Source organism: Cephus cinctus, unplaced genomic scaffold (genome assembly GCF_000341935.2).
Source record: "Cephus cinctus unplaced genomic scaffold, Ccin1 Ccin1_scaffold0215, whole genome shotgun sequence".
Taxonomy (NCBI): domain Eukaryota; kingdom Metazoa; phylum Arthropoda; class Insecta; order Hymenoptera; family Cephidae; genus Cephus; species Cephus cinctus.
The window spans coordinates 3,302,592-3,330,385 of record NW_014332933.1 but is presented as its reverse complement, the minus strand read 5'-3'; the positions used below and the strand labels follow the sequence as shown (position 1 = coordinate 3,330,385).

The 27,794-nt window shown below is 47.0% G+C and overlaps 3 protein-coding genes across 23 annotated transcripts in view; 1 reads left to right on the top strand and 2 right to left on the bottom strand.

The window, feature by feature from the left end:
- Positions 1-6,576, bottom strand: part of LOC107265378 (zinc finger MIZ domain-containing protein 1) — a 21,080-nt gene extending 14,504 nt beyond the window's left edge. The window contains exon 1 of one of the 2 annotated variants that reach the window (XM_025082527.1): positions 6,423-6,576. The gene's annotated coding sequence lies outside the window, so the exon portion shown is untranslated. Of the gene's footprint in view, positions 1-4,385; positions 5,879-6,422 lie in introns of those variants that run through there. The other variant, XM_015734786.2, reaches the window with a different exon arrangement.
- Positions 6,577-7,807: 1,231 nt separating this feature from the next.
- Positions 7,808-24,631, top strand: LOC107265416. Of its 3 annotated transcripts, none has more exons than XM_015734857.2 (4): positions 7,808-9,183; positions 22,894-23,112; positions 23,735-23,970; positions 24,572-24,631. In XM_015734857.2, the coding sequence occupies exons 2-4, from the start codon at positions 23,017-23,019 to the stop codon at positions 24,603-24,605; spliced, it is 366 nt and encodes a 121-aa protein (XP_015590343.1). In that variant the 5' UTR covers positions 7,808-9,183; positions 22,894-23,016; the 3' UTR covers positions 24,606-24,631. The 3 variants fall into 3 exon arrangements, with proteins under 3 accessions (XP_015590343.1, XP_024938300.1, XP_015590342.1); XM_025082532.1 differs by lacking the exons at positions 7,808-9,183; positions 24,572-24,631 and adding exons at positions 17,778-18,220; positions 24,060-24,211; XM_015734856.2 differs by lacking the exons at positions 7,808-9,183; positions 24,572-24,631 and adding exons at positions 22,379-22,841; positions 24,060-24,211.
- LOC107265417 lies at positions 13,318-26,803 on the bottom strand. Of its 18 annotated transcripts, none has more exons than XR_003059024.1 (9): positions 25,998-26,803; positions 25,013-25,353; positions 24,447-24,909; positions 24,252-24,317; positions 23,515-24,129; positions 14,247-14,380; positions 14,126-14,187; positions 13,734-14,048; positions 13,318-13,646 (listed from the first exon to the last, which is right to left on the bottom strand). XR_003059024.1 is itself a non-coding variant. In XM_025082530.1 (4 exons), the coding sequence occupies exons 1-3, from the start codon at positions 26,583-26,585 to the stop codon at positions 26,045-26,047; spliced, it is 390 nt and encodes a 129-aa protein (XP_024938298.1). In that variant the 5' UTR covers positions 26,586-26,803; the 3' UTR covers positions 25,564-25,839; positions 25,998-26,044. The 18 variants fall into 18 exon arrangements, 2 of the variants coding, with proteins under 2 accessions (XP_024938298.1, XP_015590341.1); XR_003059025.1 differs by having other exon boundaries at positions 13,734-14,043; XR_001537208.2 differs by having other exon boundaries at positions 14,281-14,380; positions 25,998-26,802.
- Positions 26,804-27,794: the final 991 nt, after the last annotated feature.

Here is a 27,794-nt window from a genome sequence, read left to right as displayed (position 1 = left end):
GGAGAGGGGGGGGGGGGGGAACCGATCGTTCGGGATGACGAAATCACGGAAGCCACCCGCCGTCGTACAGCTGCGCCAATCGCCGCTCTGAAAACTTTCTCAGAACTCTTAACCCCCCTTGACCGTTACATAAATCCTTACCAATACGAGCGCCGTGACTGACGTACTGCGGACACGGTATTTCGTTTACAAACTATGTGCCTGGCAGTACCTAATGAGAGTATAGAACGAGCGCGGGTATATTATACGTACTTATGCAGCATGCACTCGCTGTTCCGGTAACGAGAACGACCGAGGAACAAGTGGGAAATGTTGGACGTGCGAGAATCTACTTGGGAGAATGACAGTGGCGAAGGATATAGAGGAAAGAGAAAAAAAAGTCGTTGCTCGTCGAAAGACATAGTTGCTGAATGAGAAGAAAAAGGTATGAAAGGACTGAGAGACGTAAGGAGGAAAAATTTTATGGAGGTATATATATATATGTGTGTGTACTTAGTGCGATGCGGTATAGCGAAGGAAGAAGCGCAGAGTCGGAGATTCAAGAAGGAAGAGAGTCACGCTCGAAGGCAGCTCCTGTTGGCTATAGCGATCCGCGGTGCGGAAGTATGCTATATATTGGTGAGAAGGTGGTGAAGGGGGAGAAGTAGGTGGGAGGGAGGGTTTGTACGCGGCTGCGAGAAGGAACTCGTAGGTCAGGTGTAGCGTGGACGCGTTAAGCCAGCGCGCGCGCCAGGCGAGCACATAATATAGTGGAAATGACAGCTGACAGTCGACAGACTTTAGATAAGAGCGTCGCGACGTTGCCACGTGGTGGCTGTCGCTCGGTGTATCTATAACGTTGCTCGTGTGTCATTGACGGAGGTACGGAGCGCGACGGGACTCGAGAATGCTCCCTGGACAGTCGGGATTGCCGATAAGGTCGTGCCATCTGGTTCGTCATTATGCAACTAGCGGACAGTTATGAAAATTTAATTACGCCCTCACCTTGACTAGAGAGCGTGTACGTGCACGCGGATACAATACAGAGGAGATTCTCCATTGTCAGCGGTTTGTGCGGCGTCGCGGTACCTGACAAAGCAGAGTTTCGTAACTGAAAACAGAATTTATCGTGTGTACATACAAATTTTACGCAATCGTACACTTGGTCCCTCCGTGGTAAAGTCGACGTTTGTCGTAAGCTCGTACGAGAGAGGGAGGTTACCTCGTGCGATCCCCTTTTCATCGCTATGGATTTTGTCTCTACACGTGGGAAAGGCACGGAGTGGAGGCCCTCTTGGGATACCGAGAAACGCCCATTGTCCGTACGAGGAATTTTTGCTCTGATCATGGGAGATCGTAATCGGGAGAGGAGAAAAAAAAGAAACGTATACCGAGCCCACCGCACAAAGTAGGAAGCGGTCTTCTGTCCAGATGAAAACGTGAAAAACGTTGAGAAGCGGCCTTTCCTGGCCTGATGGGATTCTTCGCTTTAGCGGCGAACTACTGTGGGAGAAGAACAAAAATGTCTGTTCCGTCTATTCGATAGAGACCGAGTGGGTCGACCCTTGTCCAAAGAAAGCTTGGCGAAGGCGGCTCATTTTATCTCCGGAATTGGTTGCCCAGTCTGCTCGTTTCTTCAACGCGTAAATACCCTTGACCGGTGAAACCTGCGTGGCCGAAAAGTAACGCCAAACTGTCAAGAATCCATGCGCAATCGGTCGTGCACCAATGTGCCAAGGTGAATTTATAATGTCCCGGTTGCTTCTCTGACATAATTTCAACGTCCATGTCACAGCGCGCTGGTGACGTCCTTGAGATGTTCTACGTTTAGAGCGGCGTGGTATAGTGCGCAATCGACGTAAAAGATTTTTTTGGGACACCGATATTTGCTCAGCCCGATAAACAGATTTATCGATTTCGTAAAATCTCCGAGTCCACCATTGGCGATACGTATCTTCTTATCGCGACAAGGCTGTCTGAAAACCTTCTCTCATCAATTCCATTGTACGGTACTGATAGTTTCCGACGATGAATTAACCCTAATTCAAATATAATTTAGACACCGTACTACCGACCGATTTCTGAACTTGTAAATCTCATGGTAATACGGCATCCAAGTTCCTCCTGTATTCGAACCAGAAGCTACTTCGTCCGAGCTAGGACAAAGAGACTACAGTTGGAGAGTCTGGTAGGCAGGATACGAGAAGATAAATATGTAGCTTAAATGTGAAGGAAGGAAGTGAGCAAGGGACGATACTACGCAAACGCGAAGGCATCTTGAGTGGGAAACGTCCTTGTTTGAGGGCGAGTCAAGCCAGAGTGGCAGAAGTCTAGCATCCGAGTTATCCCCACCAATTCAGCCAGGAAAGTCCCCACCAATTCATCCCTGGCACCGCGGAACGCGCATCGAGCGTACGCTTATTTTAACAAACCTATTTCTGATATTGCGCCACCGCTCCTGTATTGAGATTAGAAACGTTTAACAAATCCACACGGGGAAGGCGCGTGTTAAAACGCGCCTTAACTCTACCTACGGAGCGTTTCTAATAATGCTTGGGAGTGCGCGCGATCGTCACGACGACTCCCTACCGGCGTTAAGTGAAAGCTTGACGCATAGCTGGATGCTATACTCTCTGGTAGAGTAGTTACAGGGTGGTAATATCATCGAGTGTATAGCTACTAGAGGAACTATCGGTATTCGATATACCGATCTAGTTCTGATTAGTGATCCATATAGAGGGGACGTATGCAGTATAATATTGAGAGGGTTCACTGTCGATCGACTATCCGTTAATCTAGATACTGTATATCGTACTAATCAATGGCGATAATCCTGAGTTATTCGCATCTTTGAAACGTCCGGCTTTCCGAGACAATGTCATAATTACACGGTTACGACAGTTCCTCGTAACGAAGATAATGCAATACCGTGTATTTCGAGTCGCTTCGATTACCTTGATGAATATAACTGACGTTATAGAACTCTCGACATAAATTTAAATCCGTATATTTACCTTTGGAACGGCCGATAACGACTCGATGAAAAATTCTGTATTGATTATTCTTATCTCTATGAAGATATTACAGGTTCCCCTCATTTACGTCACGTGTTTCCATTTACCTTCACTGATAACTGTCTTGTATTGAAGTCACTAGAATTCGATACAAGAGAATATTACCCCAACAGTCCGATTAATTGAGCTGTCACGAGGAGAAAGAAGTTCAAGCTGTTACACCGTTTTAAAATCTTGAGTAAACCTTGCGCAGAGATTAATTGAAACTTGAAGAATACGAGTGATCTAAATATGAAATCCATGAAAAATCTCTACGGGCGATAACACGCTTATCGCGTAAGACAACCTCTTTGACGTAACCGGTAGATTGTAACGCGATAGAGATAAATGAAAAATAATTTTCATAATGTATCAGCACGATAAAATAGTTTAACGTGAGACAAACGATTTCAAATTACGATACTTCTTCGAGGAGTATTAACCATACGCTTCCACGTTGACTGCACGGAATAAACAGACTAATATGCCGAGTATAGAGTGTCGTGACCTACAGACGATCAAACATCATGGTGGACGTGACTTTCTGGTATTTCTCTTATGTCTCTCTGTCTCGACAGCGAGGCCCTCTGGCTGTGATCGCTCGAGAAACGCTGCACGGGAATGACACATCTTTAGAGAACAATCACCCGTTGTGAAAGCGCTCTGCCAGAGAGATCCGAGAGAAGGTAGGTAGGTAGGTAGGTAGGTAGGTAGGTATACCTTTCCTTGGTAGCGTATAGCTAGAGCACTCAAAAGCAGCAATTCAGAGTCGTTAAAGCTCAGGTAAGATTGAGGAAGCCAGACGTGCAGGAGGGCGTCATTTTATTTCCGGACAGCGTAACACGATTAACGAATATTCGCGAAAAAAAAAAATAAATAAATGACGAAGCACTTATAGATAACGATACGAGGTTATATTGTCACTTGAAAAAAATATCAATGATAACGAGAGAATGCCGATATGAATAAAATCAAGGTTAATTTTGAGGAGTTAATTTATCGTCATAATTATTAAAAAATTAGTCAACTAAATGAGTTTGATACACTGTGTCAAAATGACGGCGGTCAGATCAAACAGTCCAACTAGACATAAATCAGCCGGTATGTGTCTGAGGATGTAAATATCTCGCGTGTCAGGCAATAGCCTATGGCTCACGTACGATCGTAGCGTAGATCGTAGTAGGTAGGTATAGGTACACTCTCTCTGGCAGACACACCACGCGAGCAATGTTTCTCTACCTCTCAAGGAATTTCATTCTCCGTCTCTACATATTCCTTTACTGTCTGACACAGATTATGAAAGTAATGATATTTTTGAGTCTGATAAAAGACGTGACATTTCGGATTCTTTACCTTAGTAATCGTTAAGATGTCGCATTATCCTTGGCAAAAGTCGCAGCACAGGTTTAATGTTATAATCCAATGAGGGTGTAAAGAGCACTTGTCACATAGCACACAACTGCCATAACTGTGTCAATTGTCATCATCCATCACGGTAAGAGAAACGATCGATTTCCCAGTGCCTTCGGTTACGTTTATTCATCACCTTGTCATAGTTATCAAATAAGAATGACGTCAAGCAAGGATAACATACGACAATAGAAGAAAACACAAGTTCCCAAGGAGCGAGTCACCGAGGATCCAGCAATAAGTTAATTCACCAATAACTAAAACTTGTATGGTGGTGTTAAAAACACTATATAAGCCTAGCCGGAGCCTTATCGCGTCCGTACTCGCTCCCACAAGACAAAACCTCTATGATGTCTTCTCTCTGGACAAATGTCAAAATCGCACCTCAAATTATTCTCTCTCTTTTTCTCTCTCTGTATTTATAACTGATAGTCGCACAACCAGTCCCAATATATCACGAGCGTTCTCAAGGAACGCAACGATGCGAGCGACAGCAGCAGCGAACTGTCGTCGTCGACGGCAGCGGCAACATTTGACTATTGTGTTTACGAATAGGTACCGGGGTACTCTCCGGGTAGCATTGGCCGCGCGCGCTAAACGGTTGAAAGTAATACTGTCTAGTGAGAGGTTGTTGAAGCCAACGCGGCGTTGTGTGTACCCGCTGCCTACGGCGTGTGTCTGTCCCCTGTGCTGTTGGTCTGCTGCGTGCTGATGTGCTCTTGTGCTGGTGTTACCGGTGTGGTGGGAGTTGCGACACGCTGCTACAGAGCTACGAGGGACACGCGCACGAGCCCACCGACTCACAAATACTAACGTGAGCACGAGTTCTGAACGCAAGCTGGTTGCCAGCGTAACGAGAGTGGGGGTAACCTTCCTGAGAGAGTGGGGGGGTTCCTGCCAAAGAGGCCGTGGGGTCGGTACCGACGGGACCCGAGGGCTTGTGGAGCCGCGTCCCGAGTCGGAGTCGGGGGTGGGGAGGTTTGACCTGAGCTAGTTCCCCTCCATTCAATCCACGGCCACAATATCGGTTATAGCGAGCCACTGTTGCCAGATTGTGCGCTCGTTGCTGGCGTGTGGGTGGAGCCTTCTGCCAGAGGGAAAGGTCCCCCTGTGCCGCCGTCGTCGACGCCACTGACACCGCCGCCACTTCCGTCGGTGTATATGTTAGCCGAACGATCCGAAGAATCCGTCCATCCCGTCTCTCTGCGTCCTCCGGTTCCCTGTCGTCTATGCTTCTGGTTGTTTCTCGAGGCTGTCTTCCCTGGTTCCCGCGACTATGGCGTTTGGGTAATGCCAGGGCTCACGTGGTGGCTTTCTATTATACATATATAAACGTACGCATCTATTAGGAACGTTGGTAGGTGCAAGCGTCCCTACGTGTCCGCACGGTCCAGGTGCGGATCGAGAATGCCGAATCGGAGCTCTCCCCGGCCGCGATCTTCTGTGCCGAAAGGTCTCCCCTGTGAGACCGACGGCTGACTGAGAGTACGTACGCTCGTAGCTACGCACATGCTCTCCACCGTGTGGCTCTCTACCACGTACCTAGTAACTATACAACAGAGTGAAGAAGGATGCGGGAGAGGGCTGCGCCTCCGAGTCCTCGTTACGTGGCACGGATGTTTAGAATGCGACGTATGCGCACGTTTCAGACAATCACGGCCATCCTGCTCGTCTGGGAGACACTCTTCAAGGATATAATAGCGTGGTGTAACTTCCTTTTGTGACTTTTATCTTTACATATTAATATCTATTAAATACAAGACAGTCGTAGTGGCTCGTCGCTGTAAATATTCAATAAATCATTATTTTGCCCCTATACATAAAACCCAAGCACAGTCTCCCCAACGGGAACTTTTATAACAGTTAACTGTAAGCCATATCAATTATTTTAGGGGACGCTTGGACAGGGTTAACCTGCCTGCATTTTCAGCAGGGAATTCCCTAGTCGTCTACGTTGACTTTTCCGTATATTCCACTCACCTTCTACGAGCTCCAAACTCTCTTCATCTCGTTACCCCTGCTCCTCCATCTGACTAGCAACTTCACCGACCACGTCAACGAGAGAGCTTCGACCGGAAATAACGATCGCACGAGATCATCCTTTTTCCTTCTTCCCGTCATCCACGCCTTTGTCAGACACAGCGCAGTGTGTATTTCCCTTCTGTGTGCGGAACGGTACTTTAGAGAGTAGCGAATAAGGCCGATCCGGTAACGAGGAATAATAATAAGCCAAGTGCGCGACCACAAAGATTCGCTAGAGAGTATAAGAAAGCCGAGAAAGAGCTGTGCTGAAATCGATCGCTTTCAAAGTGGATCTCTCTCTCTCTCTCTCTCTCTTTCACCGTGCATTTGAAAACGTACAAATAAACTTATGAAACGGTCTCGTCATGTAGCCTTAACGTTACAAGTCCACACGCTGTTTGGCTTATAGTAACAGACCATGCTGCCTCACCTCTTCCCGAGTTCAAACTAAATCAGAATTACGCTCTATAAATTATCACGTGAATCGAGTCATTCCGATAGCCAATACTATCGAGGCATAAACAAACAGTGGCGACATCTTAACGGAGCAATGAGCAAATAATGACGTCGATATCATTTGAAACAAAATACCAAATATCAACCGGACGACAGCCGCCAAAAGGCCGCGCGAGTAACCACATTCACGTTCTCTGTATACAATCGTACTGCGTCACTATGAAATTTGACGCTCCCTACTGGTATAAGTTCAATCTCAGGACTTTCTATCTGATAAGAAAGTCCTCTTATCAGAATGTAGCGACTAGCCCAGAATGAGTTATAGCGCACGGTGTCATTTAATATCATTGACGTTGGTATCAATATCAAATGAGTTCTCAAAGATTTATTTTTTCCATATCAATGACGCTCGAACCCTAATAAAAATACAATAAATAGTACACACTCAAAAGAACAGAGTAACCCTTCTACCCAATTCCAGCCACCAAAGATCTTCTAGGGATCTGTATCGAGTTTTCAGAAGCGTGATACATTTTTTACCCGTCTCGTATAACAGCGCCCTTTACAGAAGTCTCTCATGAGACACCCCAAGTCAAATGGTTCTCACCCTGATCCCTGAAGCTGGTAGCGGACCAACAGTTTAATAGTCAAAAACAGGGATTACAGGTGCCTGACATAAGAGGGACAGGAATTCGGGATTTAAATGGTGCATCGATCCGTGAAGATCTACATCGATATTCGTCAAGGGAGCGAATCGTATCGAAATCATATCTACGTACAGCTGATCGATAATGGAGAACTTGGACACTTTGTCGAAAGGCCTCATAATCAGACCTCTCTCTCTCTCTCTCTCCCTCTCCCCCTCTCCCCCCTTCCCTGTTACTCACTCTCACTCTCCTCTAGCCCAGTCCCCTTTCACCCTCTCCCACTCTTTCCTCCCTCGGCGAGCTTCCCTTGTCCCACGCCTAAAATCCGTGCCTGAGCAGAGGCTCGCTTTCCGCTTCTAACCTCTTACACCCTGAACCCTCCCACAGCCTGAACGGCTCTCCCTCGGCTCTTCTTTCTCTTGCCTTAACGAACCCCCAACATTCTCTCTCCCTTTGGCACGCACGCGCGAGAGCTCACTACTACCTTCTCCGTACCAATAGTTCACTCACTCATCCACTCACCCACTCGCTCGCTCACTCACTCGCTCGACGCTCACGCACTCAGTCACTGCTCACTACTCACTCTGACTCGGTCGGCCGCTGCAGTGGCGTACAACTCACCAGACCATGGTTGCCACGTCCCTTTTATTTATTCATTCCCAGCCTTTTTCTTTTACACCACGTTCTTTCCGATAATTGAGAATGGCTCGCAGCTCTCGCGAGTCATCCCGGTACGGCTGCTGTGCGAATGTAGACAGCCTATATATATATATATATATATATATATATATGTATATATGTAGGATAGATGCATCACAATACACTCATCTCAAGCGTCCTCATTGATTGGAAATTAAATGTATTTTCAGTTGCCAGCGAGCTGGTGACACTGGCTGGCAACTCGTTGTCTGACCATTGCACGATGAGCGTATAATTGACTTTCGACCTTGTACCCAGCACGTTCGTGACACGTGTAAATAGCGCATGCTTTTCACCGTGACGTCTAAAAGGTGCGCGGTAGATTAATATGCTCGGACGGAAGTGATGGCGTGCTTGCGACTTTTGGGGTTGGGCACAATAGTGCCTGGAGATTACATAGGGTGGTTTAGATGTCAGGAGTAAAGGCTGGAATGTGGAACGTCAGGGTTTTCGCTTCATGGAAGGATTTCATTCGGTGCTGCTATTGATTCGTTGCACTGGTGTTGCAACAGCAATGCCATCGGTTATAATGCACTCTCCTTTAGGCATACCGAGACCATAACTCCTTCGTGTTCGGAATTCGCTGTAGCGAGCAGTACGGGATGGCTGCACGTGTTTTCGCATGAAAATGCAATAAACGTATAATTATCATAAGGTGCAATGTCACTGCGTGACGTTTCTGCGTCTATAAGTAGAAGATAAGATGTATGCAAATGATATATGGCATGAGGTAGAGCTAAAGTCTGGTTCGATTTTGGTAGGTAACTCGAAGTGGACGTAGTTGAGGAATTTTGACGAATTCTCGTGGAGTGTCGAAACTCTTAAAATTTTCAAGGAAGAAAATCCTTCGGGCGGTTGTAGTCGGTCGACGGTAGTCCAAAAGGTTCGTCCAGGAAGACAAGGAAAAAAGTATAACGGTACGTTCTTCTTTTTTTCTCTACCTGTCGGCTCCCTTAAATACGAACTCCGTACCGAGCAGGCAAATGGCTTTATCCGTTCCTTGAAATTCCAAGGCTGCCAAGCAATTTGCTGTTGCAGCCGCAAGGCCGCAGAATCGTCGACTCGTCTGGGAAAACGTTTATGGAGAATATCTGTGTGACAATAAAATCGGGAACGTCAGGGACTAACCTGCCAAGGTCGCAAGTACAGGATGAGGTACCTGTGGCCCCAGGTCATGTAAAGCTATGCCTTTGAACTTGTCGAGGTACGGGCTTCTCGAAATGAATGAATATTTTCTATGGACTCGATTTTTGGATTTGTGTGCTCATTCTGAAAAAAAAAACTGTTTTTTTTCTCCAAATAAAATCGTTATTAGATATAACTATGACATACTGAATTTTGAACTACGCTTTGGACCTTAGCTTCTTAGGATGATCTAGAGTTTCCTATACTGTCGTCATGATTTGCATGAGAAACTGTCCAGAGCTTCTTTCGAGGCGTCCGGTCTCTCCTTGAGCCAATGGTAAGCCTAGACCAAGTGCAATTCACGTCTTTACTCAATCCACGAAAGATAATTGCGCTGCAATGCGTGTAGTTTCAGCCGCGTTTCTATTGCGTTCTGATAAGCAGGTATAAACGTTCGTATAAATTCAATTTGCAACAAATGTTATCGCTGGCTTATAATGCTAATCGACGAACGAGCGCGTGACGCCGATTTGCCTGGGTAATGTGCCCATGCAACTGAGTAATTCCATTGTGGCGCACCGCTATAAAGATAACATTAGGCAGGGAGAAACGAGTCAAGGTGACAATAATATAATACTCTTATACTCAATAATAATAAATACCCATGTCGAGCGACTTACAGGAGGACAGAAGACGAGCCTCGTTTCCTTCGTACATTAAACATAACCTCAAAAGGACCAGTGATTTCTTGATACCATCCTAGGTGATAGCTTGCGACCATAGAGCGGCCGTTGCTGAAAACCACAGTGTCAGACCTTGACAGGTAAAAACGATTTCAGTCGTGTCAAAGCTTCTACCCACTGTGAGTGCGAGACGCAACGTGCTCTTGCACGATTTCGTCCGCAAGTAATAACTCCAGAAACATTTCGCAATGGCCGCACGTGCGCATGCGCATTACACGCAGGACAGTTTCCCGACTGACGACGTCAAAATGTGACAACGCTCGGCCGGGTGTTTTGACTGCAGGAATCCGAAGTCAAGCTGACGTTTATAACTTTGTAACGAACTGCTTGAATAATGTACAAGGGCATGTTAAATAATGTATAAAGTATACCATAATTTTTCGTCACACACAAAATAGACGAATTGACGATATTAGGTGTCATTTGTCTAACCTGTACTATGGTTATATTACGTACGTATAATACGAGTACGTACTTGCACATAAATTACTACGTCTGCAGAATGAAGGACAGGCGTCGTGTGGATTTTATTTGAGGGATGTCTGTCACCATATCTCGTTCGCAGTAGTTGCGGACGAGCGGACTCTAGCTCGGTGCTGTCGCTCGAGCGAGCCTCGAAGTTTATTTACAAATCGTCGTCATTGCGTCAGTCCGTCAGTCGGCGGCAGCGGTCGCAAGGTTGCAGCAGCGTACGAGTCGTAGTAGAGGGAGAGACATATACGGCAGGATGTTATTCTTGACCTGCAATTTAAATATATAATATAATTCAGAATGTTCTTTTTGGCCCGAGGATAAAATAATGGCGAATCGGAAGAGTGCGGTCACAGCCAGGTAATCCCGAGTAGGTTCTAACGTTATCAATTGAAAGAATCGTGTAGTTACGAAGATCTAGCACGGCGCAACATAATAAAATATTCTTCTACGTTCGCAATAACTCTCCCAGTCAATAATATATCCCCAATACGGTACATACAGCTATAACCAATATATAAAGGATCAGCGTCACCTCGTAAAAAAAGGGATGCTCAATCTCAAGGGATGATTCGAGCATTAGCGAATATAATAGATCGCAGAGAGGTGAATCAGTTGGGTTGCGCGTGACTCGTTTATACTCGGAGGCTAACACGAATAACGTAATACAAAAGAGAAGCAGTAGTGAGATATACCGAGTGGTCGGAAGTATTAGAGATGTATTTTCATTTAGAGGAAGATCGTTCACGAGTGCCAACTATACGCCATTGCTCGGTATATTCCTTAAGGGTTGGTACGAGCACAGTAGCTCTGTGTGTACCTCTTGCGGACACCCTATAGACAAACACGAGGGCACCGTCGAAAGTCCCGCTTCAGAATAGGGGATGTTTAGTAGCAAGGGATGATTCAAGCACTCCATCCGTCGACTGACGCCCCCTCCTAAGCTTCAAACTTCCCATTCAACTAGCGCGGTGCTGGTCGCTTCTGAGAGTGGGCTTTGTTCCAGTTACCGTACGAAGTACGTGGTTAGCGGTACGGAGGATCCTAACCTCTTTTACGGAATGCTCGAAACCCTTGGAAATTTTCCATCGATAGCACTGCAGTCCACGACTGACAGTTCAAGAGGTTAGGTTTACCTAATCGAACGACGAGCATCTAACGTTTCTCAGGGAGCGAATGAGAACCGTACACCGCGTGATATTTCCTTCGGTGAAGATTTACAGGAGTCCTGCTTAACGACGATGGGGTAGCAGAAGTTCCGTCAACCCCGTGGGAGAGAAGCCACGCAAGAACCAGTTCCCAGCGTCTTCCAACAGCGACTATCATCGCCTATCGCAAAATGATTCTAGAACCTTCCATCCGAGCAAACGATTCTAGGAATAGAGCATGTAAACGTACCTATAAGAGTCCCGGACTGCGCGGTTAGGTTCAAGCTGCAATCTGCCGTGCGCAATCTGCTCTACGCTGCAATGCCCGATCCAATTACCAGCAGGGACGATTATTTGATTTCAAGTGGCATACTGCCCGCCGAGCGACATTCAGAGCCATATAATTATTAGTAGAGAGCACAAAGGAGCACAGTGTATTAGCATTGTCGCCCTTGCCGGGTGAGGAGCAAAATGGCGTGGTATCAGGGAGTGGGGCGGTTAGGGGACTTCAGGAGAAGTAGGAGCGCGACGCGACGGGGGCTATGGGGACTAGCAGGGCTATGGTGGTTACGGGCGCTGCGGCCTCTACGGAGACCGAAGGGGCTCAGGCCGCTGAGGAAGGAGCGAGACGGCTCGAGCGGATCGAGCGGCGGAGCGAGAGAGACGGCACGAGAGAGAAGTTACAGCTTGGTGCTACGTATAGCGAAGAGTCTGAAGAGAGAAGCGAGTAGCCTCTCTCGGGTGGAATATAACAGGGGTGGCGGGTTTAGGTTTGGGGTTAGGATTCTGGCGTGGAGAGAGGGCCAGGGATATGGAGTGAGAGTGAGAGCTGGAGTATACAAGAAAGAGATTGTGAGACCGGTGGTGAGGAGCCGAGAGAGCGAGAAGGAGAGATAAGAGAGAGGGCAAAGGAGTGAGCAGTCTGGAAGAGAAGAGAAAGAGGAGTAGCAGGAGAGTAGGGGAGAGAGAGAGAGAGGGAGACAGCACGCGCGGGGTGAACTCTCGGGCAGAGCTGCAGAGCGCAGCTACGCAACGTTGCCAATAATCCCGCGCTTTAAGCCCCGTTTCCATCGTTCCAGTCAACGCTGCGCGAGACGAATAAGCCGTGGCGAATCTCCTCGAGGGTCTCTAATGATTATTGGTAATCTCTGTCGTCGATGGGGCCACCAACTAATTGCTGGAATATCGATGACGCTTCGTGTGTATACAGACAGGCCACTATGATAATCATCATGACATAGTTTGTGACATAAACTACGTCGACCGCTGCTGCTGCTAGATTGCCCGCAGTGTATTTCCGCCTTCGATATCTTGAGAATAGACTTGAGGATTTTCAAGGGGTTACTTCTACGCTGTGAACTCGCCCCTTTTATCCAGGAATTTATCTCTCTCGGCTCACCCGCCAGATGAGAAAGGTCCTAGCTGTCTTCCTGAATTTTTTGGACTACGAGAACGGAGCGGAGAGAAAAAAATTGAAATATTAATAAAATATTTGGAAAGCATCTTAAAGGCTGAACAGTGCACTCCGTTCCACGAGTTTGGAGACACAAATATCTTTCTGGATTCCAAACTACCCACTGCGTATGTTTATTCGAAAACCATGGGGTTAAACATAACAATCCATTTTTTCATCCCCTTCCTTAAGCCAAAGAAGTAAATTAGTCGAAGGAAGCCACGACTTTCCGTTGATGCACCTGGTGGCAGGACCGGACAGTTGCGTCCGTCTGCAGCTGATATTTTATTTGTTGGGCTTCTGGTATTTTTTTTACCCAGACAAATTTTTATATTTATGTATACGTATTCCAAGGTGACGTCCACATTGGTCGTTCAATGCAGATCCATCGGGGTCTTCGCCTGCGTCAACCCAGATTTACCTTTTTTAAGGTGGAGATCCTGTATAAAAGATTTGAAAAATTATTATTCACAAAATTATAATAATTGAAACTTGATTCGGTTACGTTGGCGACCGGAGGATCTTACCTATTTAGTGAATTTGATTCCAGCGACGGGAGAGGGTAATGACGCGTCGTATTTAAACTTGGCGCAATTTATGCCATGACGCTTTGGTACTTGCGTCAAGCCAAGCGGAGGCTATTGATATTTGATGTTATTTTGAAAAGGAGCATCTTTGCGAAATCTCATACCCTTTTCAACGTTAACACCATCGATGAATACTAATTGTTACTAATGTGCCATTGACCGTACCATTATACGACTATGGTATTAATTGTCCCGTCCGGATCCAATACCCAAGTCCAACGTCACTGACGCAATCCGTATGAAGTAATCGCTGCTCTTTGTACCAGCAGTTAATTATTGCCATTATACCACGTGTAAAGAATATGCGTCGAATGTAAACGAAGCATACGTACTTCGAGCCGTGCGACAGAAATGCAATTGCGCGTTGTTTTCAAGGTCGATCGGGAGGCTCATCCTGAAAAAAAAAAAAAAAAAAAGTATTAGCCACAACGAACAGAGTAATTATTTACTCACATCCTTCGCTATCCCAAGTTCGATTGGTCCTTACAGTTATTTCTGGAAGAGTGCGTCCGACTTCTTTCCACGCTAGAGATAATTCGTGGACCGGTAGCTCGTGCTGTCGTAAGTGACCGTGAAGAGACACAAAGCTGAAAAATAAGGACGCACGTCCGTCTCTATACAAGCAAAAGAATGCTCTCCTACCACGCTTCTTCGTCTTTGATTGTTTTGATCCTCCTCTTGCTCCGGGTCTGACGATGGTACCGTAAAGAAACGGTGACCCGAGTCAGGTCCGCATTGCGTGTCCCTGCCTCCAGCAAGAACATAGGACGCCGGTACCCGATTTCCTCGAGGAGGATCACGAGGATCCTAAGAAGGAGGTTCGGTGACTGGTGAGCCCGATCGAATGGTAAGTGGCGTAAAGATCGTAGGAAGAGGTGGAGCAGGTCCAGGATAGGCGGTGGTCCGGCACTAAGGCACCGAGAGGTCGTGGAACGGATCGCGCGTGTCGGTCGCGGGTGAATGGCGGCATCGAGTTAAGAAGAGAGGAGAGTAAAAGAGTTAGGAAAAAGAATGAGAGAGAGAGAGAGAGAGAGAGAGAGAGAGAGCAGTAAGGACGGGAGCACCGAGGAGATACGGAGAGGGGGCTTGAGAGACGATCCGATTGCGAGAAGAGAGTCTGGGCCGTAGGAGGATCGTAGCGGAGGAGCCGAGAGGAGATTCGGTGTTCGGAAGGACGATCTTTCTGCGTGTCCGAGTGTGTAAACCTGTACTGATTTTTTGGTTGGGTCTATCGAGCCCGAGGAGGACGCGTTTGCCTGAACGGAGACCAGACCAGACTTGGTGGATTATTCTTGGCGTAGACACATATAGGCGGAGATCAGAGCGCTGTATAGAAATACTCATTCTAATCATAGGAAATTCCTTTAACAGAGAGGAGTCGAGAACAGGAGGGTGCCACCCCTCCCAGAACTTCACCAAGAGTCAAGACTCAAGACTGTCGACGCCGACGACGACGGGCCTGTCTATAAATATCAACCCCTCTCTTACTAGCTCTTGTCTCTTTCCTTCATTGACTCTGCCCGTTTCTCGATCTCCCTCCATCCTTCGTCTCGTGGCGCACGCTTATCTGCGTCTACCCTATAATATATATTTAAAATAGCTGCATGCTGCAAAATAACTGAAATAGCCGTAAGGGCCGATGATCCCGAGCCACCTACTTCCTGGAAGTATATTTCACCGATTTCACGTCGGCTATACGGCAGGAGTGAATTCGAGGGATTTTCGGTGAGAATGAGAGCGAGAGAGACAGATATGCACGCAGAGAGCAGCGAACGCGTTGACTCGTAGCATAGCTGTGATACATTGGCTACTCGGTGCGATAGCCGGTGAGGATTTCTATTTCCCGGCCACTCGCTTGCCTATGGGCCGACACGATAGGCCTATCATGTAGGTTAGAGACGTAACGTGGGTATCAATGTGAGCTGGAAAATGTGCTGGTATTTCGTTTTTATACTTCGAAATGCTGCGGTAGCTTTGGTAGGGCGTCTGTATGCGAATATCGTGGGTTCCAGTTGCCACCGTGGAAATCCTGCTGACGGCGCGCGGAGGTCTTGTCAAAAAGGAATAATGGAACTGCTGTATTTTTTGGCAAGCACTCCGGCACTCTACGTATTCGCGCCACGGACTGGAGGAACCACGCAAAATTGATGCGTCTCTCCCACGACTTTTAACTGCCCTTTGTTACCGGCCGTATCCCGTGCGACTCTCGGGACTAAATGTTTCCTTCACCGGAGCGCTACAAATTTCGCCGAGGCAGCTCTAAGCGCCGTCGACATAGGTTATGTTACGCTATCCTTGACATTGGACACGTTGCGTTTACTCTGTGAAGGTCATGGGGTGCTTGCACTCCACCAAAGTACGTAAAACCTTCCTAATCGGGGTGAAATACCGAGTCCATAAATTAACGTATAACGGACTAGGATATACGGGGTGTTTCGATTGAGATACACTTGACCAGATTCGACTGTCAAGGTAAAATCATGTGAAACCTAATCGAAACGGTCACTTGACAGTCATGAAATCGAAACGGCAAATAATTAATTGAATGACTGTACCGAAGCATTAAAAATGGATTCCTGGGATCATTCGATTTTTAATAACCAACATAAATATCAAATGCGTTTCTAATCATATCGCCGATCTAGTGCACGCATTCAAATTTCTTTGACACCCAGTGAATACCATTTACGTATTTATAACGAACAATTTGTCAGTCTAATAAAATTATATAAATATTTAGTATTTACATCGGAGCATCCATGGATCTCTTTAATGGGAAATCTGACGCGTTCGTATAATGCTATCATTGTTTTAAACGTACCGCCAAAATATATATCTTGGTTCTACATAAATAATTCTACCAATGTAAGAAATACACCTCGACTCAGTCCCATGTAAAAGCAGCTTCTACGCCCGGGATGAATTTCCAATCGGCGTGTCGCGTCAAAGTCATAATCAATCGCACCAGCGTAGAAAAGTCTTTCGCCTTTCGAAGAACGCCCGACGAGCGAATACACAGGTTACACCGACGATAAATTACGGCTGCGCTTTTCTAGCGCAACGAGAGAAAAAAAAAGGTCTATAAATAAATAAGAAAAAAAGAGTGAAATGTACAGTACCGTTGCGCATACGGTGAAACGCATTTCGGGATTCCATTTCGCAGTATCTAGGCCATTTTAATCAGTTAAGGCTGCTCGTTATTTTCGCTCGAGCGTGCCAGCCTACTTCGCGCCGACGACAAACGTTACATTAGCCAACCTCTTTTCGCCGTACCTCGCGACAGCAGTCGCGCGCGTAGATTACGCAGATCGCAACGGCCGAACTGGCACTTGCATGCCCGCGCACCACGAAAATGCGCAAGAGGTAAACAAACTGGTCGGTCCTTTCTCCCGCGTTGTCGCTCGCCAAGTACGACATTCGCAGAAGTGACGTAGCGCGCATGCGCCGAGTCACGGTGCTCAGGCGGGAAGACGATGAAAATTTGAAAGACCCAAAAGTCAACTCCCCCACGAAACAAACCTGCCGATTCGAATATACGTATCCGACAAGATCCAATAACAAATTACAGCTGAGGAAGGTAAAATTGTAAAATAAATCTAAACTGGACGAACGATTTGACCTACAGTAAAATTGACATTCCAATACCCAATATACCCTGCAAGTCCAAATGGCAATACGACGCTGCGGCTTTATTACAGAGTGAATCGATGGTAACTTCTGAAACGTGGGACCTCTCCTAGCGGCAGCATTACGTAGACCAAGCAAGCAGGAGTGCCAGAGATCAGAACGCAAGAGGAGCGAACAAAGTCGTGCATTGTAGCCAGCGCCGGGAATGGATAAGTGATAATAATAACAGTATGAATTTTTGGAATAGTTTATAACGTGGACGGCGATGCGCGAGTCTCTCTGTTCAGGAGAGGAGGGTACGGAGATACGTAGCCACTCTTATACACGGACGGTCGGTGGCGACGGTGTGAGGACGTAGGAGGTACGGAGGGCCACGAGAGGGACATCGGGGGAGCGGGGGAGGGAGGGAGGGAAAGGAGGCGAAGGAGGAACAGAGAGGAGAAGGCGGAGGGAAGTGAAGCCAAGTGAAGTGAAGTGGGGCCGCGGGACGGACGCGGTGGCATTGACCCCGTATAGTAAGTAAGGTAATGTGAACAGCTAGCGCTAAAGTAAAGGGTTCCCATCAGATATTGTTCGGTCGCCGCTCGGTAGGTTCTAGCTGGTGGACGAGGGGAGGGAGAGGACGAAGAGGAGCAAGGAGAAGTGGACGTACGAGGACGAGGATCAGGAGGAGGAGGACGAAGAGGCCGATTTCAGGGTGGACGCCGACCTCGAGGCAGTTGGCTTCTCTTGGTGAATCGTCAACCTGCTCTCCAGGTTGGCCTTTCCAAAGCATTCGGGCTCCTACGGAGAAACAATAGGTAGATCGGGAGCCAATGACTCGTTATGACTCCGAACACCTGACGCGAACGTTCCCCTATATACTTAGAGCTATGTCGGAGAGCCTTGTCTCCGTCCACTGTATCGACTGGCTGGCCGCAGCGCTTCCCTACTGTCTCACCTTGCGAATTCTTCGAGTACCTACCGCCTGGTAACGTCCTAGCCATGACTTTGCCCTATCGACAGGCCCTCCGCTACGCTCGGTACCCACTGTTGCGCGGAGGTCAACGATACTAGGATGCACTTTCTGGAGCACGTCCCACGGAGCGTCACTGCACGTGCGTGCGAAGATGTCTGGGGGGAACGATGGGTGCGTGGATGCACGCACCAGGAAGAATCTAGATGCGCGTTGAGTTAGGATTTTCGTAGACTTGGTCATTACTGATCTTGGATGCATCTCGGGAGTGCTAAAGGAATGACAATGCATTATGGATGTGGTGCTTTATTAAAATGATCGCTCGAGGTCGTCACGAGCTCTGTCTTTTGGATACTGTTATTTGTCGGGGTACCTGTGGAGTACTATTGTGATGAATGACTCGGTCGAGTGCTGGCGAAGGTGCTCGTGGAGAAATGTTTGCCCAGGATCGAGAAATCATTCTCTCCGGTGTATGCTGCATGGGTGTAGGCACTGTGTGGTTACTGCGAGACGCTTCCAATGGGCTCGTACGATTGACTGTTGGGTCGCAAAGCCGATATCTATGGGAGCGTTAATCCTGCTGGCATACCACTTGGAAAATTGAGACACCTTGTCGAGGTCGGTCGGCTCGGTTATTCAGGTTAGAAATTTCAACGTCACTTAGGTAGCAGATATACTTGCGTACGTAGGCATATTGACGCTTTGACAACCTTGAAAATCGAGAGTATCTCTGCGGCAATTCAGATCGGCTGGGGTTTATGTATTGTTTGTTTTAGTATTTACGTTCGCCACGATCTCCGGTAACGTTCATTCTTCTGTTCGTCGTTTTTCGAAGAAAAATTATATTTAAACAGTGACTTCGTCGTGGAACGTTAAACGCGACTCTAATGTTCTTCAAGCTATCGTGTCGTATTCGGGTTATGATGTAAGCATGTTTAACCTGCATGTCGCACCGTGCCACTACGTTCAAGAGGGACAATCGAAGATGGGCATATCAATTTGCAGTTTACCAATTTCAGATAGAACTGCTGTATACATCGGCAAGTCATTTTCAATAAAAAAAAATTGAAGCTTTGACATTTGTCAAATTAAAAATTCGTATAGTCGCTATGCAGAAGAACGAGCTGTGGTAGATTTGGTGCAATGTAAAATTAGTTAATGACTGAAAAATTTTATTTGAATTTTTCGAAAAAAAAAAGTATTTTCGAATAACCTTAAAATTTCGAATTCCTTCGAAGAATCTAATGCCAGCCCATCTCGGGTTGGCCTGTCGGTCGGCAGAGGTTGCGCTCATTCATAGGAATTTTACAGGTCGTCAGGCAGGTTTCGTTGGCCTTTGTCATGGAAGTAACACAAACTTAAGATTTGTTTCCAACGAGAAGCGATGGATCGCTCTATGCTTTTTATCGGTACGGTTGTCTAAGAAGATATTGTAGAAGATAAATAATACCAGCCGAAGAAGAATTGTCGTATGCGTAATTCATCCAGGACGTGCAATTTAGTTTGCACCGTTTCGAAAGAAGTAACGGTATCGTTATTACTGCTAGGCAGAGTAGTCACGAAACCGAAACATTTGCAGGTTTAAATGTAGTCATGATCGCACGATCCCTCGTTCCCCTATAGTTCACGACACCGGTTATAAAATTCCACGAGGATGAAATAGCTAAGAGCAAGTACTTGAAGATACGTAGAGATCGAGTCTGGCAAAGGTGGAAGTCGTTCAGGAGCGTGGAAGGGAAAAAGAGAAATCGACAATGGGCGATCGACCATGTGCGCCAGCCGATCAAATAATTAAAAGAAAGCCCAACGACCTAGCTGTCCTTCCATTCGAAAGAACAAATCCCAGAAAGTTAACGTCGAACGTCACCCCTCGCATTCCAACGACACCTAGAGTACCTATCGCGTACCACTGGCTAGAGAAAACTGAAACGCGGTGACTTCGGGAAAGAGACAGGGAAGAAGAAGAAGAAAAAGTACTTACGCTGTAAAATATATTAAAAAGACAGCAGCTCCAAGGGAAGCTTCATAGAAGACAGGATAAATTTGTATCCCGATGGCAGAACTCGTGTTCGAAATCCTGTCAGTTCGTCGTCATCGTTCACTGTGAGAAAGAATACCGGTGCGAAGGAAAGACGAGTAAGACGAGGAAGAAAGAAAAAAGAGTAGAAAAAGGCACGGTGTATCGTAAGACCATAAATCGCCGAGGATCCTCTGGCTCATGAACGATTTCTATAGATGGTAATAATATGGTGGACTGCGTCGTGGAGTATGGATTTAAATGGCGGTGTAGCTGTGTACGGACTGCGGCTGGACGTCTCGAGCGCCACGAGCGGCACTATGGAACACGAGTGAAAGAACGAGAAGGAGAAAAGGGGCGTACGTGTCGCCTCACGGTATATACGCAATGCAATAGCCTGTTCGGCCCCGGAGTACCTTGTATGTAGGTGTGAGAGACGTGTAGGTGGCTTGCTGGTTGGCTGGAGTGGGTTCTGTGACGTTCCGTACTGACGCCGGACGACCTGCGACCGACCAGGCCGCCAACGTGAAATGCTAGTGTCTCACACCAGAGGGTGGTGCAAGCGACAAACCGGCGACTATGCTCTAATTTCTTACAATAGTCTGCGAAGACAAGGATGGACAGAGAGAATGAGAGCGAGAGAAAGAGCGAAAGAGTGTGAGAGAGAGAGAGAGGGGGAAAAGACTGGATACAAAATTTCATGACGTACGTGTCTTTAGATGAGAAGTGGCTGTCGTTGGCGTTGTGGTTGGTAGGCGCCCTGTTTTCAAGCGAGGGCGGACCTTCGCCAAGGAAAAAGAGAACCGAGGTCGAGCGATGCCTGCGTCAAGTTTTACGCTTTGGAAGTTTCGAGTGAGCGGTGCTGCCCGACCCGTAGTGAGAGCGCCGAGAGGAATCTCGAGTTTAAATTACGCCGGTCTGATTTCTTCGAACGCACTCTCCGACATTGAGTGCACCTGGTAGAAGAATATATAAGAGCAGCCTAGTAGTCTGTGGGGAGAGTCCATATCTTTTTTTTATATGGTTCGATACTCATCCGAGCTGGTCAGGGCGAAATTGTGAATTCAATTATGTCGGTTTGTCGTTACCTACTATATGTATTACTTGACTCAGCGGCACTTTCTAAGGGAGGCGTGTCGATTACTTACTGGTTAATTGACGGCGCATCGATTATAACCAGTTCTTTTCTTTAGGTGCTCGTGGGTAATTCTTGCGCGTGGAAAAAGAGAAAGAAATTCCAAGCGCCAAGTTTTTATCGATCCTACAATTGTTAGATCCTTTTATCTCTATGAGGCCCGACGATTATCAATTTTAACTCTGAAGGCCAAGATCGATAGGTTATATTGGCGTAATGTGTCTCGTCTATTAATTCTATGATGATTGCATAATATGCATATTAATATCCTTGCATAATACGCGCGTAATATGGGCGAATGTATATTTAACCTTCACCGATGTATAAGACAGCAAGGACGAGACACGAGTTGGCCTTGACGATGGGGAATCGTCAAGTGCAAGAAAAGCGCTGTAATTCAAAGTAAAAGTGTTTTATCGGGATTTAATGGATTTCTGAAAATTCGCACGCTCGGGGAAATTCTCATTACTATATTATAATTGAACAAGGGCTTCTTGTGGTCCGTTGAAACAAAAAAAAATTTGAAAACTCCATAGCGATCGGATTGGTCGAGGGTGAGTGGAACCCACAGGAAACAAACCGACATTCTGATCAAGCCGGTTTACCCACCACATGCCCATCAGGGCCCACAAGGCCCTTTGACACCGGCCAAGTGTATACCTATACTCTTAAAAGAAAGATACGTTAATGCATTTTCGATTTCTTATTTCGACCGAATTGCCTTGGTCGGTGACATAATCTAAATCCTTCTTTTTTTTCCATTACTCCTGCGAGCTCTAACCACTTCTATTTGATCAAGCCCAGTATTCATTTTGAAGTCGACATCGCGCACGCCTTTAGCTTACCCAACGAATTCTCTCGTTTTATCCGCGGTCGCGCGCTCTATTACGCGACCCACAAGGAAATGACCCACGAGACCTAGAAAAAGAGAAGAAAACGTAAAAAAAAAAGCAAGCGAAAAGAGAAAACAACAGATCGAATTCATCGGATAAAATTTTTCATTGAAATTAAGAAAAGTCGACTTACAAGTGACCTAAATACTATTTGACATAAATACCAAGCTCTGAAAAAATATCAAGTAGGCTCCAGTACAAACCTACCCCAAGGATCGCAGTATCCCTGCTACCATCGGAAGAAGAAAAGCCACATTACCAGAGTACCAAGTGCAGGCACGCGCGTAGAACTAGTCCACAGGGTAATATCACCAGGACGAACGACCCCTACATTCTTCCCGACAGATTCTCTCGTTATGTTGAATCCCACAAGAGAATGCGAGCACCTATGAAGTCCGACAGTGTCTCGAGTCTCATTGCCGTAAGTATCAAAGTGCACCTCCTGTCCTGCTGACTTACGCGTTCGTTTGCAGGTATGCCAGGCATTTAAGGTCTAACGCTGAAACGCTGGACGGAGAGAACGAGTGGGAGGAGGTTTCAGGAGAGAAGGTGCCAGTAGTGGTGGAGGAGTTGAGAGGAGCCGAAGAGTAAAAAAAATGAGCGAGGGAAAGAAGGAGGGAAAGAAAGAAAGGACGGGAGGCAGTCCTGGAGCTGGAACGAGAGACCACTTCAGGTCCAAGTCTCGTGCTCGTGTAAGTTGTCCATACAGATACACCTATAGTCTTACTCTGGTACGTACGTAGACGCATGCTCCCAGCTTGGACGTCCCGAGTCTCATGCCTGCCGCCACGACAGTCTTTAAAACTCCACGGAGATACCGAGAAGAACGCCACGGCATGGCGCGCCGTGCCAAGACACTACGCCTAGCCAGATGGAGAAAGAAAGAAGGGAAGAAAGAATGCATTCGGATTGCTCGGTAGTAGGTGGGCATAAGAGGGCCGCTTGTTGGTGGGAGCTACGACTCGGCTGGCTGGCGGACCGAACGGCAACTCTGCTTATCTTATAGTACCGAGCTTGTATTATAGTCAGGGCCACTCGCAGTGGGATTTTGCCGCGTATGTATGCAAGTGGCTACATACTTGGTTGATACCTACCCACCCGGTAGAAGGCAGAAAGGAGATCCTGCAAAATCATCCACGGCTCGTACGCGAGTTAATGAAGACGTGCCGGCTGTATGAATAAGGGAGTCGCTTGCGGACTTTGAGAACCCTGCTGAACGCTCCCTTGTCGAGACTGACAAGTGAACCTTGACGTATGATCAGGATGTTTATCGGTACTGAACGGACCTTGGATCCTTTTCCTTTTTCCTTGTAGGGACATTCTGGATTCGTCGCTGAGGTTGTCCGATGGATGGTGGGTGGATGTCATCGGGTCCCTGAGGTCACCGGTGTCCTAAAGTACGCAAAACTTTATTCTGAGGTCGTGCATACTTTCACCGAGGTCTCGGCATCGCAGCCGCTACCTGACGTGGTGCACCGAGATGCGCGAGTCACGTGTGTACCTTTACGCGTACGAGATGCGGAGACAGTGGAGGGATACAGGATTCCCAGGTAGGAACATTTAAACGGACGTGCTCGGTTCAGATTCGTGGGCCCGTTCGCCGATCATTGACATCGGCCGCACGACTGCGTTATTTCAGGCGCGCGCAGCTCCATCGTCCTGAGCGTCACGGGAGAGCCGGATGATCGGAGTCCCTTTTGGTCTTGTCTCTGCGAATAAATAATTGTCGAAGAATTCCAAGGGTGTATCTTGGGAGTATAGATATTGTATAGAAAGAAAGTAAACAAAAAATTTTTGCACATCTCACTGCGGTAGTTCCTACTTGATTTACCTCGCATGATCTGCCATTAGTGGTTTAACTTAATCTTTCTCCCTCGGCGGTGGCATTTAGAGAACACTAGAAATATACGGAAAGCAGGTCAACCAGATAGCCTATTCGGTATTCCACTTGCGCGAACAATATTTAATGACTGGTACCAGATCGGTAGACTGGTCCGTTCTAAGTATCCAGTATAAGTATACGTACCGAGTGCTCAGGTTAGAAAAAGATAAGCCATAACGGTGGACTAACTTTTCCGTATCCCTCGGAATTTCTCGATCGCAGTCGATCTCTCACGATAGCCTGAAAACTTTAGAGAAAATCCCTTCCAGGTGTCCCAGGATCCTCATCGTTTCCACGACATAGGTAGTAGGCACGTAATTGGCACTGGGTCCTTCCGTTCTACCTGGAGAGGACACCGGAGACTCGTAGTGGAGTCGCCGTGACGAGGAACGGACGCGTTATGAAAGCCAAGGAGGAGCAGTGCGGCTCCCGGACGTAGACCGGAAGTGGTTCATCGAGAACGGGAGTTGCCATGGCAACTACGATCTGCTTAACTCCGGCCCAAGCGACATACATAGCTCTTCCGTCTCGTTCGGAGGCAGCCTATTATTTGGGGTCGCTGCATCGCACCGGCCCTCCACTTCTATTGTACTTCCGGGCGAAGATTCTAGAATCAATAACAGAGATTATCATCAAGGAAGCACGTACGTTTCACGCCGATCGGCTGCCCAGCGCCGAACGGTTAGACATACGTGGATGCGCATACGTACCAACTGACGGATAAACAGACGGATGGCTCCGTGGTGACGCAGTGCGCTGTGCTGCGTTGGGTTACGTACATTGCGTCCTGGTGTGTCATATTGTGTGTGCCGTGTGGGTCCGCGGCGTGTCTGTAGGAATGCTGTCGGCAGCCAGCAGCAGGGTCGCCCACTGTTACTCGCCAAGACTTGCTTTTGCTTTGCCCTCACTGACTCGCTCGCTCGATTCTGTTAAAGCTATTGCCGCATGCTTGTGTACATTGCTACGCTTGTACGTTGGTACTTGCGTACTTGCCGTGGTGCCACGTACTCCAGTCCAGATGCATACAGACTCGTATACGATTACCCATGCCCTGTGGAAGAAGAGGCTGAGAGTACGGCCCGATGTTTACACCATCGATATTCCGCTTCCTCGATCAATTTTTCACGGGATCTCTGGTACCCTGAGCGTACAAGATAGATAGAGAGAGAGAGAGAGAGAGAGAGAGAGAGAGGGAGAGAGAGAGAGAGATGACTAGGGGGAGTTCACCCCGAGTTTCGTGGGACTATTCCAACAGCGACTAGTCCTCGCCTAGCCTATCGATCGCTTCGCACGTTACGTGGATACGGGGTCTTGTTGGATGTAGAGCCTTCTGTCTGCTCCGGAGCACTGTCATCCTCCCGTATTTTCAACTTGTCCAGAGCAAAGGACCTTTGTGATTCATCCTCAGCCTCGAGATCCTGTTCCTTTGTTCGTCGCGACTCTTTAATTCTTTTCCCACAGTTTCCTTGTAGAGTCCTCTTGCATCCTTTTATTACTCATATGGATTCCTCGAGGATAATGGGATATCGGTATATAACTAGAATTAAGGACGAAGCCAAGGATGAGAACGAGGGACGGACTCGTAGAGTTCAAGCCGGTGGACGAGGAGTCCTTTTGGAATGTCTTGGAATTTGTGCTCAGGGTCTCCTAGGAACTGTCCAACAGATTCACCAGCGTCCACGGCGGTCAACTAACCTTTGCTAAGGTCCTCGTCCGGGATTAAGGATTTTCCATAGATCCCATCAAAGGAACTCGTCGACAGGACTTTGTCCCGGTCCACTTTGTTTCGCCACTAGGCGGGCACCTTCCACTGCATCCTTTTTCTTCTTCTGTACTCTCCTCGTGAACTCGGACACCTCATACCTCAGGCAGCTTCCACTCAATTCCTCTGGAGACCTCCAGACACGTTCTCGATAATCGTTCAGATTGAGCACCTGCCTTGGGTATAAATTTTTCTTAGAATGCCGATGCCATTGTCTTTCGTCTTATTTTTTATACCTACGTAAGTCCAGGTATGAGGTCTACCTCTATGCCGTGTACCGGATGCTGAATGCGAAGAGGCCAAATTATTCTTTGTCCGTAGATCAAAGTTACGCGAGACACTGTGAATAGTCACACGGGCGCTTGGTACGTATTCGAGGAAGGTAGATCGAGCTGATGGATTCGAGCGATTCTTAGGATCGCCATAACGGTATCTAGAAAAATCGTTTTGTTTTTACGAGATCTACACCGCGCGGAACGATACTGCGACTTGGAGCATGTGCTGGTCGATAATTACCCCATGGGAACAAAGTGCGTGATTTATAGACTCGTATGAAAATGTACTGTACGAGTAAAATGTATATGACGCTAGTCGTGCCTGCGCGTATGCAACCCGTCAGACATAATGGCATTGCGAGAAGTATACCGGTTGCATACGGACCGTTCTTGATATTTTTATTAGTCGAAAAATAATTTCCTATACTCTAACAAAAATGAACTTCCCGTCGGCGACTGGTACTGTTAATAAAAATGAAAAAGAGAAATGATAATTTTGTTATATTTTTCAGGATGTTTCTTTATGGCGCTTCCTCGCGATTGAGCTGAATGATACGTAAGAGCGCAATGCGTGACGTAAATTAATTACGGATCTACCATAATTTTGGTAACCTTCGCATTATCATGGAATAGCGGATATTACGCTCGAGATAATTCAATTGCTACGTATTCCGGCTAATTGTATGTCGGTGGCATGTCCTCCGTGACTATGTTGATCAAGGCTCGAGGATGAAGTGTTACAGGGTTATCACTGGTACAAGGATATCCGCGTGCAATGGCATCTCCTTGCTGACTTTATCCATATACCCATATATCCTTAATAATGATCCAGTCGATCATCTTAGCTGAAGCTGGACGTTCTACGGACGATCCGAAGTTTGGTTTGCAGAGCGAGGTGGCGGCTGGTGACTTTAACAAAGTGTGAAAAGATTGTCAGGTAACCGGGAGGGAACAGTAGAAGTACTTTCTACGCTGTCGGTCTAGCCAGTACCCAATCTTAGACATACGTATATATTCTGTTGTATCGTTGTTGTACATACCAGCCCGTAGAAAGGTCCAATGGAATCCAGTTATGGTAGTTCTGGTAGGGGAGTGCGGGTCACGAGCTGATTTGGATATAAGGATATACGATTTCATGAGCGAGCGACGCAGCGCGATTGGTGAGGATGCAGAAAAATTTCAGTAGAACTTGCGGCATCTGTAAATGGACAGAACGGCACGGTAAATAAAGTAACCTGTCCGGAAAATAAGGTCAGCAAATCGACTGTCGCTGTATTTAGAAAGTTGTAAAAGAATCGTAGGATTTATGCGTTGCTTTATAAACACGTACACACTGCTATGCTATAGCAATAAGTGCGTATGGCTATCCTCTGTACTGTGTACTGATACGGAGTTACCGGTATAGCGTAATCGCAGGGTAAAAATATGATATTACAACTTACATAAATGAGAGAT

Coding starts and splice junctions, on each gene's coding strand:
- LOC107265416 (XM_025082532.1), top strand. CDS start 23,017: ATGAGCGAGGGAAAGAAGGAGGGAAAGAAAGAAAGGACGGGAGGCAGT. Junction 23,113..23,734: donor GGTCCAAGTCTCGTGCTCGT/GTAAGTTGTCCA, acceptor TTTTCCTTGTAG/GGACATTCTGGATTCGTCGC. Junction 23,971..24,059: donor GAGGGATACAGGATTCCCAG/GTAGGAACATTT, acceptor GCGTTATTTCAG/GCGCGCGCAGCTCCATCGTC.
- LOC107265417 (XM_015734855.2), bottom strand. Junction 26,237..26,304: donor GACCTCATACCTGGACTTAC/GTAGGTATAAAA, acceptor TACCCAAGGCAG/GTGCTCAATCTGAACGATTA.